The 14,326-nt window shown below is 43.3% G+C and overlaps 2 protein-coding genes and 1 non-coding gene across 3 annotated transcripts; all 3 read right to left on the bottom strand.

The window, feature by feature from the left end:
• Positions 1-6,484: 6,484 nt before the first annotated feature.
• LOC111591085 (small nucleolar RNA U3) lies at positions 6,485-6,717 on the bottom strand. Its single transcript, XR_004856847.1, has one exon. It is a non-coding gene; the product is annotated as a small nucleolar RNA U3 (small nucleolar RNA).
• A 904-nt stretch (positions 6,718-7,621) lies between these two features.
• Positions 7,622-11,028, bottom strand: LOC103645905 (uncharacterized). Its single transcript, XM_020548114.1, has 3 exons — positions 10,497-11,028; positions 9,212-9,259; positions 7,622-9,132 (listed from the first exon to the last, which is right to left on the bottom strand). Exon 3 carries the CDS (start codon positions 9,117-9,119, stop codon positions 7,749-7,751), a length of 1,371 nt encoding a protein of 456 aa, XP_020403703.1. The 5' UTR covers positions 9,120-9,132; positions 9,212-9,259; positions 10,497-11,028; the 3' UTR covers positions 7,622-7,748.
• Positions 11,029-12,212: 1,184 nt separating this feature from the next.
• LOC103648382 (ABC transporter I family member 1) lies at positions 12,213-12,875 on the bottom strand. Its single transcript, XM_008672864.2, has one exon. It carries the CDS (start codon positions 12,873-12,875, stop codon positions 12,213-12,215), a length of 663 nt encoding a protein of 220 aa, XP_008671086.1.
• Between the last annotated feature and the right edge of the window lie 1,451 nt (positions 12,876-14,326).

The raw sequence follows: 14,326 nt of genomic DNA, 5'->3' as shown, positions 1-14,326 counted from the left end.
CCGTTATAAGTGTTGAATGCTGTGCCTCTTCGTCTCCCGTCTCCTTTCTGCTGCTGAATACCATCGCGCAGCCACAGCCATCCTCCGCCTCCCTCCCTCTCCGCCACCAAGAACAACCCCAATCTCCAAGAACCCCAATCTCTGCCATCCTCCGCTTCTTTCCTCGACTCCCTAGCTCCCACCGCAGCCATTTCTTGCTCGTCAAACGCAAACGCTGCTAACCGACTCCATGGCGAGGAGAAAGAACAGGCTCCCCCGACAGGTTCCAGAAGATGGATGCCTCCAATGGCTTGTTCGAGTCGGAGCAGACACGGTGGCGCGCCTTTGTTCAGGGATAATGGTACCTGTGCGGTACATCATGGAGATGTTGCGGCAACGTCTTCTTCATGGCGAGCCACGACCCATAGGTCCCATACCCATCACGGATGAAGCTGCAGACCAGCAGCGCGCACCAGGATCAGGAGTCCTTCAATCTCGTGGTCGTGGGCGTAATCCCAATAATTACTATGCAATCAAACCAGAGCGCCTGGACCCGCACCGGCACCGATCACCTCCGGCTCCGGGGCCAACCAACCCGATGACGGATGAGGCTGAGGGCAGTCATACTGCCACCGCGGGGACGGTACGCAGTTTCCTGGCCCAATCCTTATATTTGCGACGCTTTTTATTCGTGATCATGAAACATATATCAAGCGAGAACTGCTATGTGCCAGTATTAGCCACCTGCAGGCTGCTGCTTATTGCTCGTATGCTGCTGTCTTTCTGGCTCCTGCAATCCTCCGCTCGTCAGCTTACAGTTTTTCTAGAGTTTTGCAACCCGTGTCTTGCCATTTCAGCAGTTCTTGACTTCTTAATCCTATAATGTAAGAACGGTAAAACCCTGGCCTACTAGGGAACCGGAAGTCTTTTTTTTTCCGTTACTGAGTGTTCAATTTATTAGTTAGCAATTAATTGGATGATTGTTTTTAAAGCACAATAAACTTCTGAAGATTATCAATAACAATAAAAAATGGAACCAAAAGAAACAAACAAATGCAAGAACAATGTCAAAACTAGTATAGGTATCTGTTGCAAACTTGCAGTTGATAAAATTTGATATAAAATAATTAGACAGACATTAATTTTAAATATAATCACAAAGTCCCCTAGGACGTGTCGGTGTACACTATCTGTAAGAGATTTTTATATAGTGGTAACGAAAATGACTCCGTATACTCGTATTGGAGACGACGTTCTCGGGTCGAAGGTCGTCTGTTTCTTGTGACTATGATTTCAAATAGTGTTTTGTTATCTATGCTATCAATTTTTGCCATACCTTATTTTTTTTCTGTCATCCGCCACTATTTATGCTATCTTTTTCTTTTTCATTCTAGGACGGCGTTCCAATTGATGTGCAATCCCAGTATAGCACATATGTCACACTGAGTAGTCAGCTGAACAGCAAATCTATTATCTGTCATATGTGCTTTTTTGAACGGCAGCTCCATCAAAATAGCAAAGTCCCTATACGAGAGGTAAAGTTGTAACTATCAAATATATTCGTATTTACTATCGATGGTGCATGTCTAATTTAAAATTGTGTGTAGATAATCTTGCACTGCCGTAACATGCATAAAATACAAGGCATTAAATGCAACTATAACGAGTGCGAAGTTCGAGTGCGCAAAGAAGATGATCTTAAACTGCACAGGCACTTCTGCCATGGTCTAGAGGTAACAGTCAGTCTCAAATGTCATTTCATTCTCTGCTGGTCTTTTAAGAAATAATGTTTTTGCTAATGTGTCAAACTATTCATTTGTCAGCTACAAGGAACTAACGATGAACAAGAGTAGATCTTCTCCAAGCAGTAAGTTTTTTTATGTTCAATTATGATTGTTTCAAAATTTCACCTTTACAATGAATGAGGAACGTACTTACGCTATGAGCAAGGTCACCCAAATAGTGGTTTCATCCTTATTCCTATATTTTTGGAACAAACACTGGGGTTTGGTTCAGTTCATGTAAGTATTAATGTTACTTAATTTCAGAAAAAAATCTAGATGTTCGTATATAAATTGAAGCGAGTCAAGAATAAAAGTAGTAGTTGCATGTTGGCATTAGGCACATTTATCTAGCTAATTTGCTATTCAATCCCCAGCAGAAGCTTTTGTTGTGATTCTCTAATATTTAGAAGAAGATTACATGGAGAAAGTACTCAGTTATTGGAGGAATTGAAAAACATATGAAATGACATTAATCTTGACGATTCAAGAGATAAAGCTATATGGACTATTAATAAAAAAAGATTTTCTGTTAAATCACTTTATCTCAAGTGTAGAAGCTCTTTGGATAGGATTCCTTTCTGGTTCATTTGGAAGGCTCGAATACCCCCAAAGAATAAAAGTGTTCTTGTGGCTTGTCATAAAGAATAGAGTCTTATCAAAACAAAACCTAAAAAACCGAAACTGGAAAGAAAACTTTAACTATTTTTGGTGTGGTTGTATGGAAACTACGAAACACATTTTTTTTCGATTGCCGGATCACATCTTTCACTTGGAGGGTGATTAGTACGGTGATGAACATGCACATAATGTCAAAAACTGCTGAAAATATGTTTGGAGAATGGATCTATAAGTTTAAAAATAAAAGCAGAAATCTTATCGTGGTGGGCTGCAGTGCGATCCTTTGGACCCTCTAGAGGGTTAGAAATGGTGTTTGTTTTAATGGTAAAAATACAGTTTACACTGATGCTATTTTCTTCATATGCTACTTTTGTATGAATGATTGGGCTCTGATCCATACAAAGATGGAAGGAAGGACACCTGTGACCGGTTAAAGATTTTTTCAACAAAAAACTTGGATGGAGAATGGTGACATCTTTGTGGCACTATCTGGTACTGTTCTGGTTTAAATTCTCCCTGGTTTAAACAGTTTGTAGCGATGTTAGTTGTAACCCGCTGGGGTGTGATCTTCCCCATGTAATAAAGTCTGACTTAGCTAGAATTGACCATGAGTGGTTGGGTGTATTTTCCTTTTTAGAATGGTTTTTCTGTTTAGGATTAATTCCGCTTGCTTTCTTCAGTTGACAGTCTTCTAAGTCATAGTTTTTTGGTGGATATATGTTGGTCATGTATGAAACTCGTTTCCTATTTCTTAATGGTGGAAACCCCTTTTTGTTAAAAAATATCCAGAAGAGCAGCGTCTCTCCAATTCAATGCTCTCAAGAAGACTTGCCTCTTGTTTAGACCATCTATCCTACCCTGCCGTCCAATTGAGTTTCCTGTCAATTATTTGGATCTGCCCAAGAAGCTCACGAAGGACCAGCTACTTCCCCTATTTAACCGGCCGGCAGACCTCCTTCCTGGCTGGAAGGTTGATCTTACCACTAGGGTTGGTCAGGTTGTTTAGGTTCAGTTCGTGCTCACGGCGACAATTATCTATCACGTCATGGCTTTGGACCTCCCATGCTAAGCTATAAAGGGAAGAAAAGAAGCTAATGGAGGCTATTTCTTGGTGGCTTGAATCTTGATCGAGAGTCACTAGGGTCGTTGTTTTACACGAGACCATCCATGAGTTACATAGGAAGAAATATAGTGGAGTGATTTTTAAAATATATTTTGAAAAGACGTACGATAAAGTTAAGTGGACTTTTGTGGAACACACTTTTAGGTTGAAGGGCTTTTAGTGTTTGGATTTCCGGGATCAAATCAATTATTTCCGGTGGTCATATCGGTATTAAAGTTAATGACCAGATATTTAACACCCTGAATTTGGGGTATAGATTTTTTTCTAATATTCACCAAATTAAGGTGTTACCCTCTCTTTTCCTTGCTTTTCTTTTTCCTAAATAGTGAAGAATTATTTTGTTTTATATCAATGTGTAAGACTAGTAAAATAAAACCCTAGAGAAACTTTGATTGTTGTATAGTGTTTCTAAGTGTAAGGTATGTTTGAGACATGTTATTATATCCAGTAGAAGTCCGCGGTAAGTTTTGTTGTATTCTTTTCCAGGATTTTCCTTTTTTACAAAAAAAAGAAATTCCACGCGGTTCTAAAATACTGGCAGGAATTTTGCCCAAATTTCTTTAAGGCTCCTAGGGCATTTTTTGAACTGTACCCTAAATCTAAATTTTCTAGAATTAATATGAAATTATAAAATTCTAGATATAGATAAATCTAATCTTAATCTAGCTACTGCAAAGCCCATGCCGCCCTCAAAAATACTTCTGCGACAACAGAGCCTCCACGATCGCCACTGGTTCTTCATCTACGTCATTGACCTCGCCACCGTCGTGCCGTCGCGTTGCTCCACGACGCCTGCGAGTCCTTCTCCGACCAGCCCTCCATAGAGCATTTTTCATCCATTCTACTTTCCCGTTCTTCGTTTCTGTGTTTCCTTCGCCTGCAGCCGGCCATGGCGCGTAGCGGTGTGCCCTCCCCTGCCTACGTGCGCAGCGGCCGCCGTGCCCCACTGGCATGGTCGTGTGCATCCCTCCGGCGAGGGCCGCTGCACCCGCCTGATGGCCGGCGGCACTTCCCAGCCCCGTGCCCCCGTCTCGTCGCTGTTGCGCCGCCGTCTATTGTTGCAGCCGCTTGCCGCGGCCTGCCCGCGCTGCTCCAGCACGCCACCAGACATGGCCACCGACGAGTTCGCTCAGCCGGTGTCGCCTCCTTCCCTGTGTTGTGCCGCCCCATACTGCAAGTTGAAGAAAAGAAAACTGTCTCTGCTTCGTTCGTTCATGTGACCAAGGAAGGAGAACGGGCCCATCATGGCCACGTGTCCACATTCGGTTGGCCTCAAGAATGGTCGTTGTCACACCCGGATTTCAGGGGCACCAAAACCCGGGTATGTGATAATCACCAAGTGTGTTGTGACCAAGTCTTACACATATTATGACTCATGGTATAGAAAATAATGTCACGACATTAATATATAACGGAGTTTGTACAAAATAGTTAAATAATTACATCATATGAAGACAACGATCCAGCAACCAAAGTTGATTGGGAGACGACAGCCTAGACCTCTCACGATCTTATCATAGCATCCTCCATGCGCTTCATCCAGTAGTGCCTGTCCTTGATCTTGGAGGATGTGAGTACAGCAAGGGTGAGCTCACATAAGTTCATCGCTCAACAAGTTGTGGGGAATAATGTGCATGAACTCGCCAAAAGTGGGAGCTCATGAGTGTAAGGATTACCAAAGATGATGGTAAAAGCTGAGCATTGCTTTTAAAGTTGGTCAAAATTTTATTAGCAATTACTAGATATAAGTAGATACCAACCCAATTAAATAAGAGATCAGGATTAATAACAACACCCACAATGTAATGCAAATGACAAATTGAGTTTAATTCCATAAGTTAATCATGTGAGTGTCCGAGCCGCTTATGACTGTGAGCACGAATGATATACCGGTTTTACACTCTGCAAAGGTTACACATCTTTACCCACAAGTCATATTACCCATTTGCCACGGAGTTGTACGGACCTCATACACATCTACCAAAGAAACGAGGCAGTGTAGCACTACGAGGCCTTTCCAAAGTTCCACTAGTTCGAGAAAAACCCGCTACGAATTTAGCATGATGGTCAGCTGTTTCTGCTGCCGCAGAGGAGCTTGACCTGAAGAGCAAGTAAACAGTGTACCTTAGCCTTACTGCATGGCAGTTGGCAAATATTGAGATTTGCAGACTGCATCGCTCACAATGTTTAGGAACTCGATTTTTCTTTTTTTTGTTATATACTTACTAATATACTTCTTCTTTTAAATGTAACTCAGCTTTGCTTGGGACAAAAAAAGACAGATCAAAATAACTGTGAACTTCTGCAAATCAAGTAGCAAGAGTTATCACATGTGTTGTGCATCGCATGTACAATCAAAGATGAAGGAACCTGAAGCAAGCAAACTGCAGCACAAGACTTGCACTCTTGCTACGAGAGAATTTTGAGCAACAAATCCGCCCCTTCTTTGATTGAGAGTAAGGGGGTGTTTGGTTAGAGGGACTAAATATTAGTATCTAGTTTTTAGTCTCATTTAGTCCTTTTTATGCCAAACACTAAGACTAAAATATGGACTAAAATGATTTAGTCTTTAGTCCTTCACATATATGCTAAAAGGGACTAAACCATATTAATTACACATTTACCCCTCATTTAGTTCAATTGTACTAATAGCAAGAGAATGTTAAAGACCATTTTAGTCTTCTTATGAGTCATTTAGTATATTCTTACTATTTTTAGCACTTAGAACAAACATGTTAGGGACTAAACTTTAGTCCCCTAACTAATCTTTAGTCCCTAGACTAAAGAAACCATACATGGCCTAATGTTGAGCGAGAAAACAACTGTTGCGACAGGAACAGTTTGATCAAATTTCCTTCAAAATGAAACAAAGCAAAAGGAAAAAAACTTGGTCCATTAATTGCAAATGGAATATTTTGATCAAATTTCTTTGATTGCAATATGGTAAAAAGCAAAATGAAAACCAAAGTAGGAAAAAGGGAGCCTATCAGACAACCTATGGGCCACCCAGACTCCGAGACAAGACAAGCATGGCCTGACCAGGAACGATCCTCTATAACACAAGACCCAGCGAACAGAGCCAATCCCAGCCGTTAATCACGCTCTGGCCCACAGGTCATTGCCTCAATCAATCAGGCTTAAGTGCTTGCCTCTTTATTAGTCAAGATGCAATGGTACGATCCTATAGAACTGATCCTGTTCAAGTAAGGTCGGGCTGAACTCCGTGAGACTCAACATTATAAGCTGGCTAACCTTGGTCTGCGCTTCCGAGGTGGTCCTAATACGTTCGCTAAGCTGCTCAGCTCAACGCGCTAGTTCGACAAACAACTTCTCTGATTTTAACATGCTTGGAAAAGGTGGATTCGGAAAAGTTTACAAGGTAATTAGAAGTTTTAGCTTGATAATTTCAGTAGAAGAAATATCGTAGCAGTTATCTGGCTAAATTGACAAATGGTTACGTCATCTAGGCGACGTTGGAGAGTTGTCCAGCGGTACGATGTATTCACTTGGGTCTTCTATGCGTGCAAGACGGTCCATATGCAAGGCCACTCATGCCATCTGTTGTGTTCATGCTAGCAAATGAAACAACCCCACTTCCTACCCCAAAGAACCTGTATATTTTACTACTAGGAATTATGAAACTAGTCAGTCAAGTCAGTACACGCGCGAAGATCGCTGAATAACATGAGCATCACAATTCTACAGGGCCGTTAAATGTTTAGTTTCATTGTTCGTTATTTTGGCAAACTTCTTTAATGTGTGTCGTTGTACAATTACGCTAGCCGTTTAGGTTTGTACATATAAAATGTTTCATTGAATATGTTGTACACCATCGGTGGATTGTATTAATATATTCTCGAGACTGTAAAGTTCACTAGTTTTTACCTGTTTCCACATGTCAAATAGAACGACTATCTGCTTCTTGGATTTAATTATCTGCAATCAATGAGAGCTAGATTTAGGTATAAATAAACTAATTTTCCCCTCGATTCCCTTCATCCCGAAGGAGCAAACTAGCCTAAGTGTGGAACTCTAAATTGATGGCTCCTATCACAAGAATCACTGCTGAAAATTTATTCGTTCTCTCTGAATCTGCAAGCAGCCATTATCGTTTTTACCGCTACACATCTTATTAGGTAGAATGACCATTGTATGACGTACAATTCTTTTATCATAATATCAATTACACCATTTTCGATACAAAAATAACAAAACAAAGGTACTAAATAATAATACCTAAAAAGCTATCTGTTGAATGCCTGATTCAGCTTCATAAGATTGGGTGTTATCCAAGTGGGACAGGGCCAGTTGGACCAAATTTGAGAGACAATTTCCTTCTTGACACTATTTTCCAAGTCCATAACTCCCATATCACGCATGCAATTTTTTAATGAAACAGCCACTTCTTTAAAATCGTCACTGAAGTATGCATGATTTGACTTGAGTTCTGGATGTACTTGAGCACTAAGGCAAAGTGAATCGTTGTGGCCAAGAAATAAAACACTATCACACTGCAACCTGTTTATTTCCACTCGTTGCTTTGCTTCCAAGTCCACTTTATGCACTTGTATTTTTAAGGTTTCGAACATGCATTCTCCAGGGACCCACTGCGGCGGAGCATTGGGTGGAACGTCAATAGTCCTCCAAACATGCAGCAGATCACCCCATGGAGCCTGAATAATGTACATGTTTTCACATACAGGATACTTCAGCTCTTTCATAATTACTGTCATTTTAACAGGAGACGCGGTAAAATCAAACGCATCAATTTCTCCAGAGTAATTCACTGTATACAAAAGACCATCCACATATGTGCAGTCTTTATATTGGCTACCTTGTCCAACCCAGGTCCACTTGTCATCTCCCGGTCGTGCAAACGAAAGTCGTGAATATGGCTCATGAATAAGAACCACGATGTAGCTTCCAGTGGTGGATGGATCGGGAAACACAAATGCCTTGAAGTAGAGTTCATCGCGCAGATCACCGAGATCAAACAGGTCGGGTGGTGTCTGATATGACAACTCGTACATACGGATAGTACCTGATGCATCAAAGATGGGATTCACATGCTCTATGGTAATCACAGAGGGAAGTGCAACCTGTTCTCCAGTTATGGGATTCACAAGGTGCAGCTCCGACCTCTCATCTGCAGTAATCAACCAACCGTTGGAGGACCCGATCAGTAACCTACTGCGGATGGGTGGCTCCGGTAGAGTTAACTTGTAGGACCTATTTTCCTTGAGGCTGTATAGAAACCCTACGTTGCTACCGGCAGATTCACAAGTGTAGAACAGGCATGGTGTCTGGGGTTGCTTGTATTGCCTCAGGTCGAGCAAGCATTTGTAGGTAGCATGCCATGACGAGCAAACCGAGCCTGCTCGGATGAGGTCAGGGACCTCAAGTGTACCAAAGATGTCCATCAACACATCCTGTGGCAGCTCTGGCAATGCAGCAGCATCCAATTCCATCACACCTTCCTTTCGGAATTTCTTCAGCAAAATACCAGGAAGACCGAGCAGCTTAGGCAAGATTCTCGAGAGTAGTAGACTCCACAGCTGTTTTGGTTGCATAGTCACTGCACCACACAACCTGCTAGCCTTGCTAAAGGTCGCCATTGGAGGAGCAGATCTACAAAATTCACTCTTGGAACGTGAACATGAATAGTACTAACGCAAAGACGAAAATCTGGATGGATGATAATACTTACCAAATCCACGTTCCTAATTCCAGGAAGCCTAGATCGTTCAAAAAGGTTCTGCAAACACCAAACAGAAAATTAGGATTCACCGACGAGGGTTCCTGGCTGATCGCAAAGGGATCGAGAACTATTAAAATCGGAGTTACCATTAAGGAGTTGTGATTTATAAAAGATCTATGTGATTAAAATATTAGACTATATTATAATTTGGTTAATATAAATCATATGAGATGTTATTCTCCAAGTAACTATATCGACTTTTAATCTAAGTTATAAATTGACCATAAATTATATTCTAGTAGATTATAACGATAAGCAGATTAACAAGACTATCCAACAGAAGTTAAATAAAGATCTAATTATAAAATAATGGAACATAGTACAATAACTGTTGTTACTGCATAGTAAATATTTATATGAAGTTAACGCAACTTGAATGAATCAAATCGGAATCATAGATTTTAAGTTATGAATTTCTAATGATTTTATGCGTTTTGCACAAGATTAAATAAGATATAAATTTTAATATGACTTTCATGTGAAACAGTGGTACTAATTGATAAACAATATTATTATAAAATTATAGAAATTAAAATGAGTTGATTTGGACTTCATATGTATTTTCTATAAATTAAACAAGTTCTAACATTTATTTTTACACTAAAAATCAATTTCTAAATGATTTTATAGGTTTTTCCTTACAGTCTGGGCTGCGCGCACAATTAATAAACAATCCAGGGACTTAAGCAGAAAGATACTTAGACTCAGTGAAACCTGGACTGGACCGCGGATTATTTTCTATCTATCACAGGGATTCATATGCAAATGTCTGGCCACGAAGGGGTACTGTCTATTCTGAGCCGTCAGATCACCGATCCACGACCCACAACAGAACGCGAACCGATATTCTATTTCCGCCCTTGGATCAGAATCCAACCGCCCACGATCGATACAAGGATTGCAACGCGGGGCCGGATCCATCCGCCAGTTTCCAATCGGACGGTCACGATCCAATGCCACGAAACGGTATTCCGCCGCCGATCCCAGCCGTTGGCTACACATCCAACGACCCTGATTCAATAGGCAGCACTTAACCTAATCTCAGCCGTGCACTAGGAAATCGACGGCGCCCGCCAACTCACTCCCAGCTCGATCCCGGGCGGCGGCGCACACGCCCGGTGCGGCGGTGGCCATGGCCGGCCAAACCGGGAGCGTACCGAGAAGTCCTAATCCTAGCGCAACCTTGTGCGAAACGGAGAGGGAGAGACGGCGAGTAGGAAAATGGTAGCCATACCGCAGATTAAGCTCCGAGGAAGTCCGCCCTCGCTGCGCGGCGGCTCGATCGTGATAGGAGAGGTCCGGCGACCAATTGGTGAAGTCCCCGGCGACAATTCTAGGTGGCGAGGCCACCAGCGCCCGACCCGCAACCGAGGGAAGGCCCTGAGGCCCACACTGGAGGCGCGGATGACGGCTAGCCGAAGTTCCCCCGCGGCAGCCCCTGTTTTCCCCGCGACGGCGCAAAATTATCGATATTGTGGCGAGGAGGGCGAGTAACAGCGAGGCGAGAGATATGAATCGAGTGCCGGGGTCCCTTATACACCATCGGGTGGGGCAGCCCGATATCCAGGAGGTCGTTCGGCCGATCCGAAGTGAGCGGCGAGCCATGCGGCGATTTCTGTTGGGATTGGGTCTGCGTCGAGCGAGTGGGGGAAGAAGGATGACGACTGGGCCCCGCTGGTCAGCGAAAGACCCGGCACGGGCGCGCGTGGCCGGAGTTTGTTACCGGGGATTGCGTGATCTGCGAGCTGCAGAGTCCGTTGAAGAAGCTGACAGGGGGGCACGTTGTCAGCGAGGTAAGGCGTAATGGCAGGATGAAGGGAGTGTGGGCGCAGAGCGGCTGGCCAACGGGCCCGGCTTGACAGGGACAGCGAGGGCGAGCGCGCGGGCCGCGCCCAGGCGATGCAGGGGGAATGGGCTGGCTAGGGATTCGGCCCATTGAGGATTTCTCTTTTTTTTATCCTTTTTCTTTTAGGTTTGCATTTCTTTCTTCATTTCAAAATTTACCATTTAAATCTTGAAGTTGTTAGTGAGTTTGACACATAGGTCAAGTGCACAATTAAAATACCAGTATAAGAAGATATATATAATTATTATTATTATTATTATTTTTGTAGCACATTCTTTTTCTTTTTATTTTTCTTTCCATTTAAAATTCTATCATTATTATTATTATTTAATCCAAGGTTTCAAGAATTTCCAAACCACTATAATAAATATATTTGTTTATTTTTATTATTATTATCCTTCTACCAATTTTGGGCTTTACAGCAACTGGGCACCAAATTTTGTCGACATGGCCTAAACTAATTTGTTAGTAGTTATTGTAAGTAGTAAAAAACATTGTTTGTGAATTAAACACTGCACATGCTACAAATGCAAAATCAGCCACTTCTGAATATATTCAGATGACAACAATAACATATTCAGACTAAAACAAAATTTGTTATGGAAGAAATCAACCTTAGTCAATTCACAAGAATATGAGAAAAGAGACACTCAAATCAGACATCTATACCTGATCCTGTCCAAAGGTCTCCCCATATTTGGTCAAGTTTGCCGAGTATCCAACACTTGAAGCTTCACGCAGACATGCAAGGCGTGAATAAACCTGCTAAACATTGAACAGCCAACAGAGTTTCCACCAGCAAGTACCATATATATAAGGGGGTCATTGCATCAACACCATGATCGCAAAGAACAGCTGTACATATATCAGACATGGCAAATGCCTTCTATTGTTCCCAAATACATGGGCAAATGCATCAAAACAGTGATCACAAAGAACAACTGCACATATTATCAACATAGATAATGTATTGTCATGCTGTCAAAAAAGGATGACAAATGCAGCACCAGCAAAAAAAATATTGCTCTGACAACATTCAGACAGATAGCTGGAGAGGAATTAGAGAGATACAACTAAATTCCTGGTCACATTGGCGTCAAGCCATCAATGGACAAGATCAACCAGCGTCTTCCTCCGAGGAAACCTCTGGGGAAGCCGAAGCGACATAGAATCCTCAACCTGAATCGGCAGATGCGTGGCCACGAACACGATGCCACCCTTCTCCCGGTGCTCCGCGATGATGTGTTCAAGCAGCCTGGTACCCTCTGCGTCCAGCGCGATGGAGGGCTCGTCCAGCAGCCAGATGGGTCGATCGATGGCGAGCAGCCTGGCGAGCTGCAGCCGCTTCCTCTGCCCCATGGACAACATCCTCCTGGCCTTCTCGTTCATGAGCCTGCCGAGCTCCATGAGCTGGATGGCCGGGCCCGACCTGCTGCCGTCCTTCCCCTCGAGGAGCTCGAACCACTGGACGTTCTCGAGCACTGTGAGCTTCTCTTTCACGGCGTCCTTGAGCGACATCCAGTTGAGCTGCAGCTTGTACTGCTGGAAGACGCCGGGGGAGGTGATGTCGTGTCCGTTCCAGAGGATCTCCCCCGCCGAGGGGCGCGAGAAGCCCGCCAGCATGCGGAGGAGGGTGGTCTTTCCGGAGCCGTTGGCGCCGGTAAGGACGAGGGCTGTGCCGTCGTGGACGCTGAGGTTGATGTCACGGAGCACCGTCTGTGCGTTCCGCATGCAGGAGACATTGTTGAGCAGGAGCCGCGGCGACATGTGACTGGTCTGTGACTCGGGCGCCGCTAAGCTGGATGGAGGCGTACGGGTGGGCGCAGCGAGGTCGTTGGGTGGGCCCGTCGGTGGACGCGGCGGCGATGACCGGTGGCTAGGGGAGGGCGGGGGTGAGCGGGTTCGGCCCGCGGAGAGGCCGAAGTGGGGAGACCGGGAGAGAACTGGGGAGTGAGGGAGCGATGGTGTTGGGCCATGCAGACTACCGAGACGTTTGCTGGGCTCAAGAGAGTGTTAGATAGTTGGGCCCGGGCCGAGATGGAAGGGGGAGGTAGTTGGACCGAGTGGGAAATCCATTGGGGGAAAAATATTTTTTTTCCCTCTACAAGCATCTACAAGACTCCAAAAGTGAATAAAGTTTACAGAAATACTTCCCCGTTTCGAAAAATATGCATGTTTGACCCCGAAGAGCACTACGCACTCTTATGTTGTGGTTGGTTCATCTTTTAGAATTTTAACTAAACGGATACAACAACTGAATAAATTACTAAAAATCTACATATCTTTTACCTCAGTTTGATTCATGTCATATATGTTATAAGGTGCTATTCACTTATGAAATTTATAATCAACAGTTGTTTCAGCAAACAAATTTTAGATTTTCTATAATTGTTAGTTTACAACACAGCTCACTGTTCGAATCATATTTTCAAGAATCTACAGTTGAACCAAACAAACCATAACAAACAATAATATTGATCTCATGCACGGAGAAAAAAGTAAGCACACCTTTCCAGGATAAGTCAAAGTCAAAGAAGGCACCGTGCGGCGTGTGGCTGCGTGCAACCAAATTATACAGGCCATTAGCTAGCTAGGCTTAGCTTACTTTGCATGCTGTGCAAATTGCAGCACTAAAATTTTCCAAGTGAGTATATATTTACATATATACACATCACAATAGTGGCATGTGGTATAGAAGCGAGCGGGTGCATGAGAATGTCATGTGGACGAGATCGCGAGAGATCCATCCTCTCTAATCATGCGTGCATGCGCGCCAATGCGCCATATATTTGAAGCTCGTGATGAGCTAACAGAATGCACTTTGATAGTTTAGTTGGCGTTCTTTTATGATACTAGGAACTTAAATATCACTAGTTTGTTTAAAAATACATGAAAATTTAAAACATATGTGTGTATATATATGGGGTCCTCGAATAAAAAATCATTATTTCGAAAGGTTTATACCTAAAAACAATAGTCCCACAAAAACACGCTAATCTTGATATATTTTTTTCCTTCGTCCAACTTCATTTTATTTTAGCTTCGCCACTGCGTATGAGAGTGGCATGCATGGTGGGAGGCGGGGCGCGCGAGATCGCCAGAGATCCTAGAGGATGCGCGCCGGCTATTTGCATTGAGAGCTCGTGGTATCAACGAGATGATTTGGTCGTTACTAGCTAGCAGTTGGAGCAAGAGGGACCGGACGACGATGGAGATCA

The sequence above is a fragment of the Zea mays genome, chromosome 2, assembly GCF_902167145.1.
Source record: "Zea mays cultivar B73 chromosome 2, Zm-B73-REFERENCE-NAM-5.0, whole genome shotgun sequence".
NCBI lineage: Eukaryota > Viridiplantae > Streptophyta > Magnoliopsida > Poales > Poaceae > Zea > Zea mays.
The sequence above is the reverse complement of the archived record's forward strand: the minus strand, read 5'-3'. Positions and strand labels throughout refer to the sequence as shown.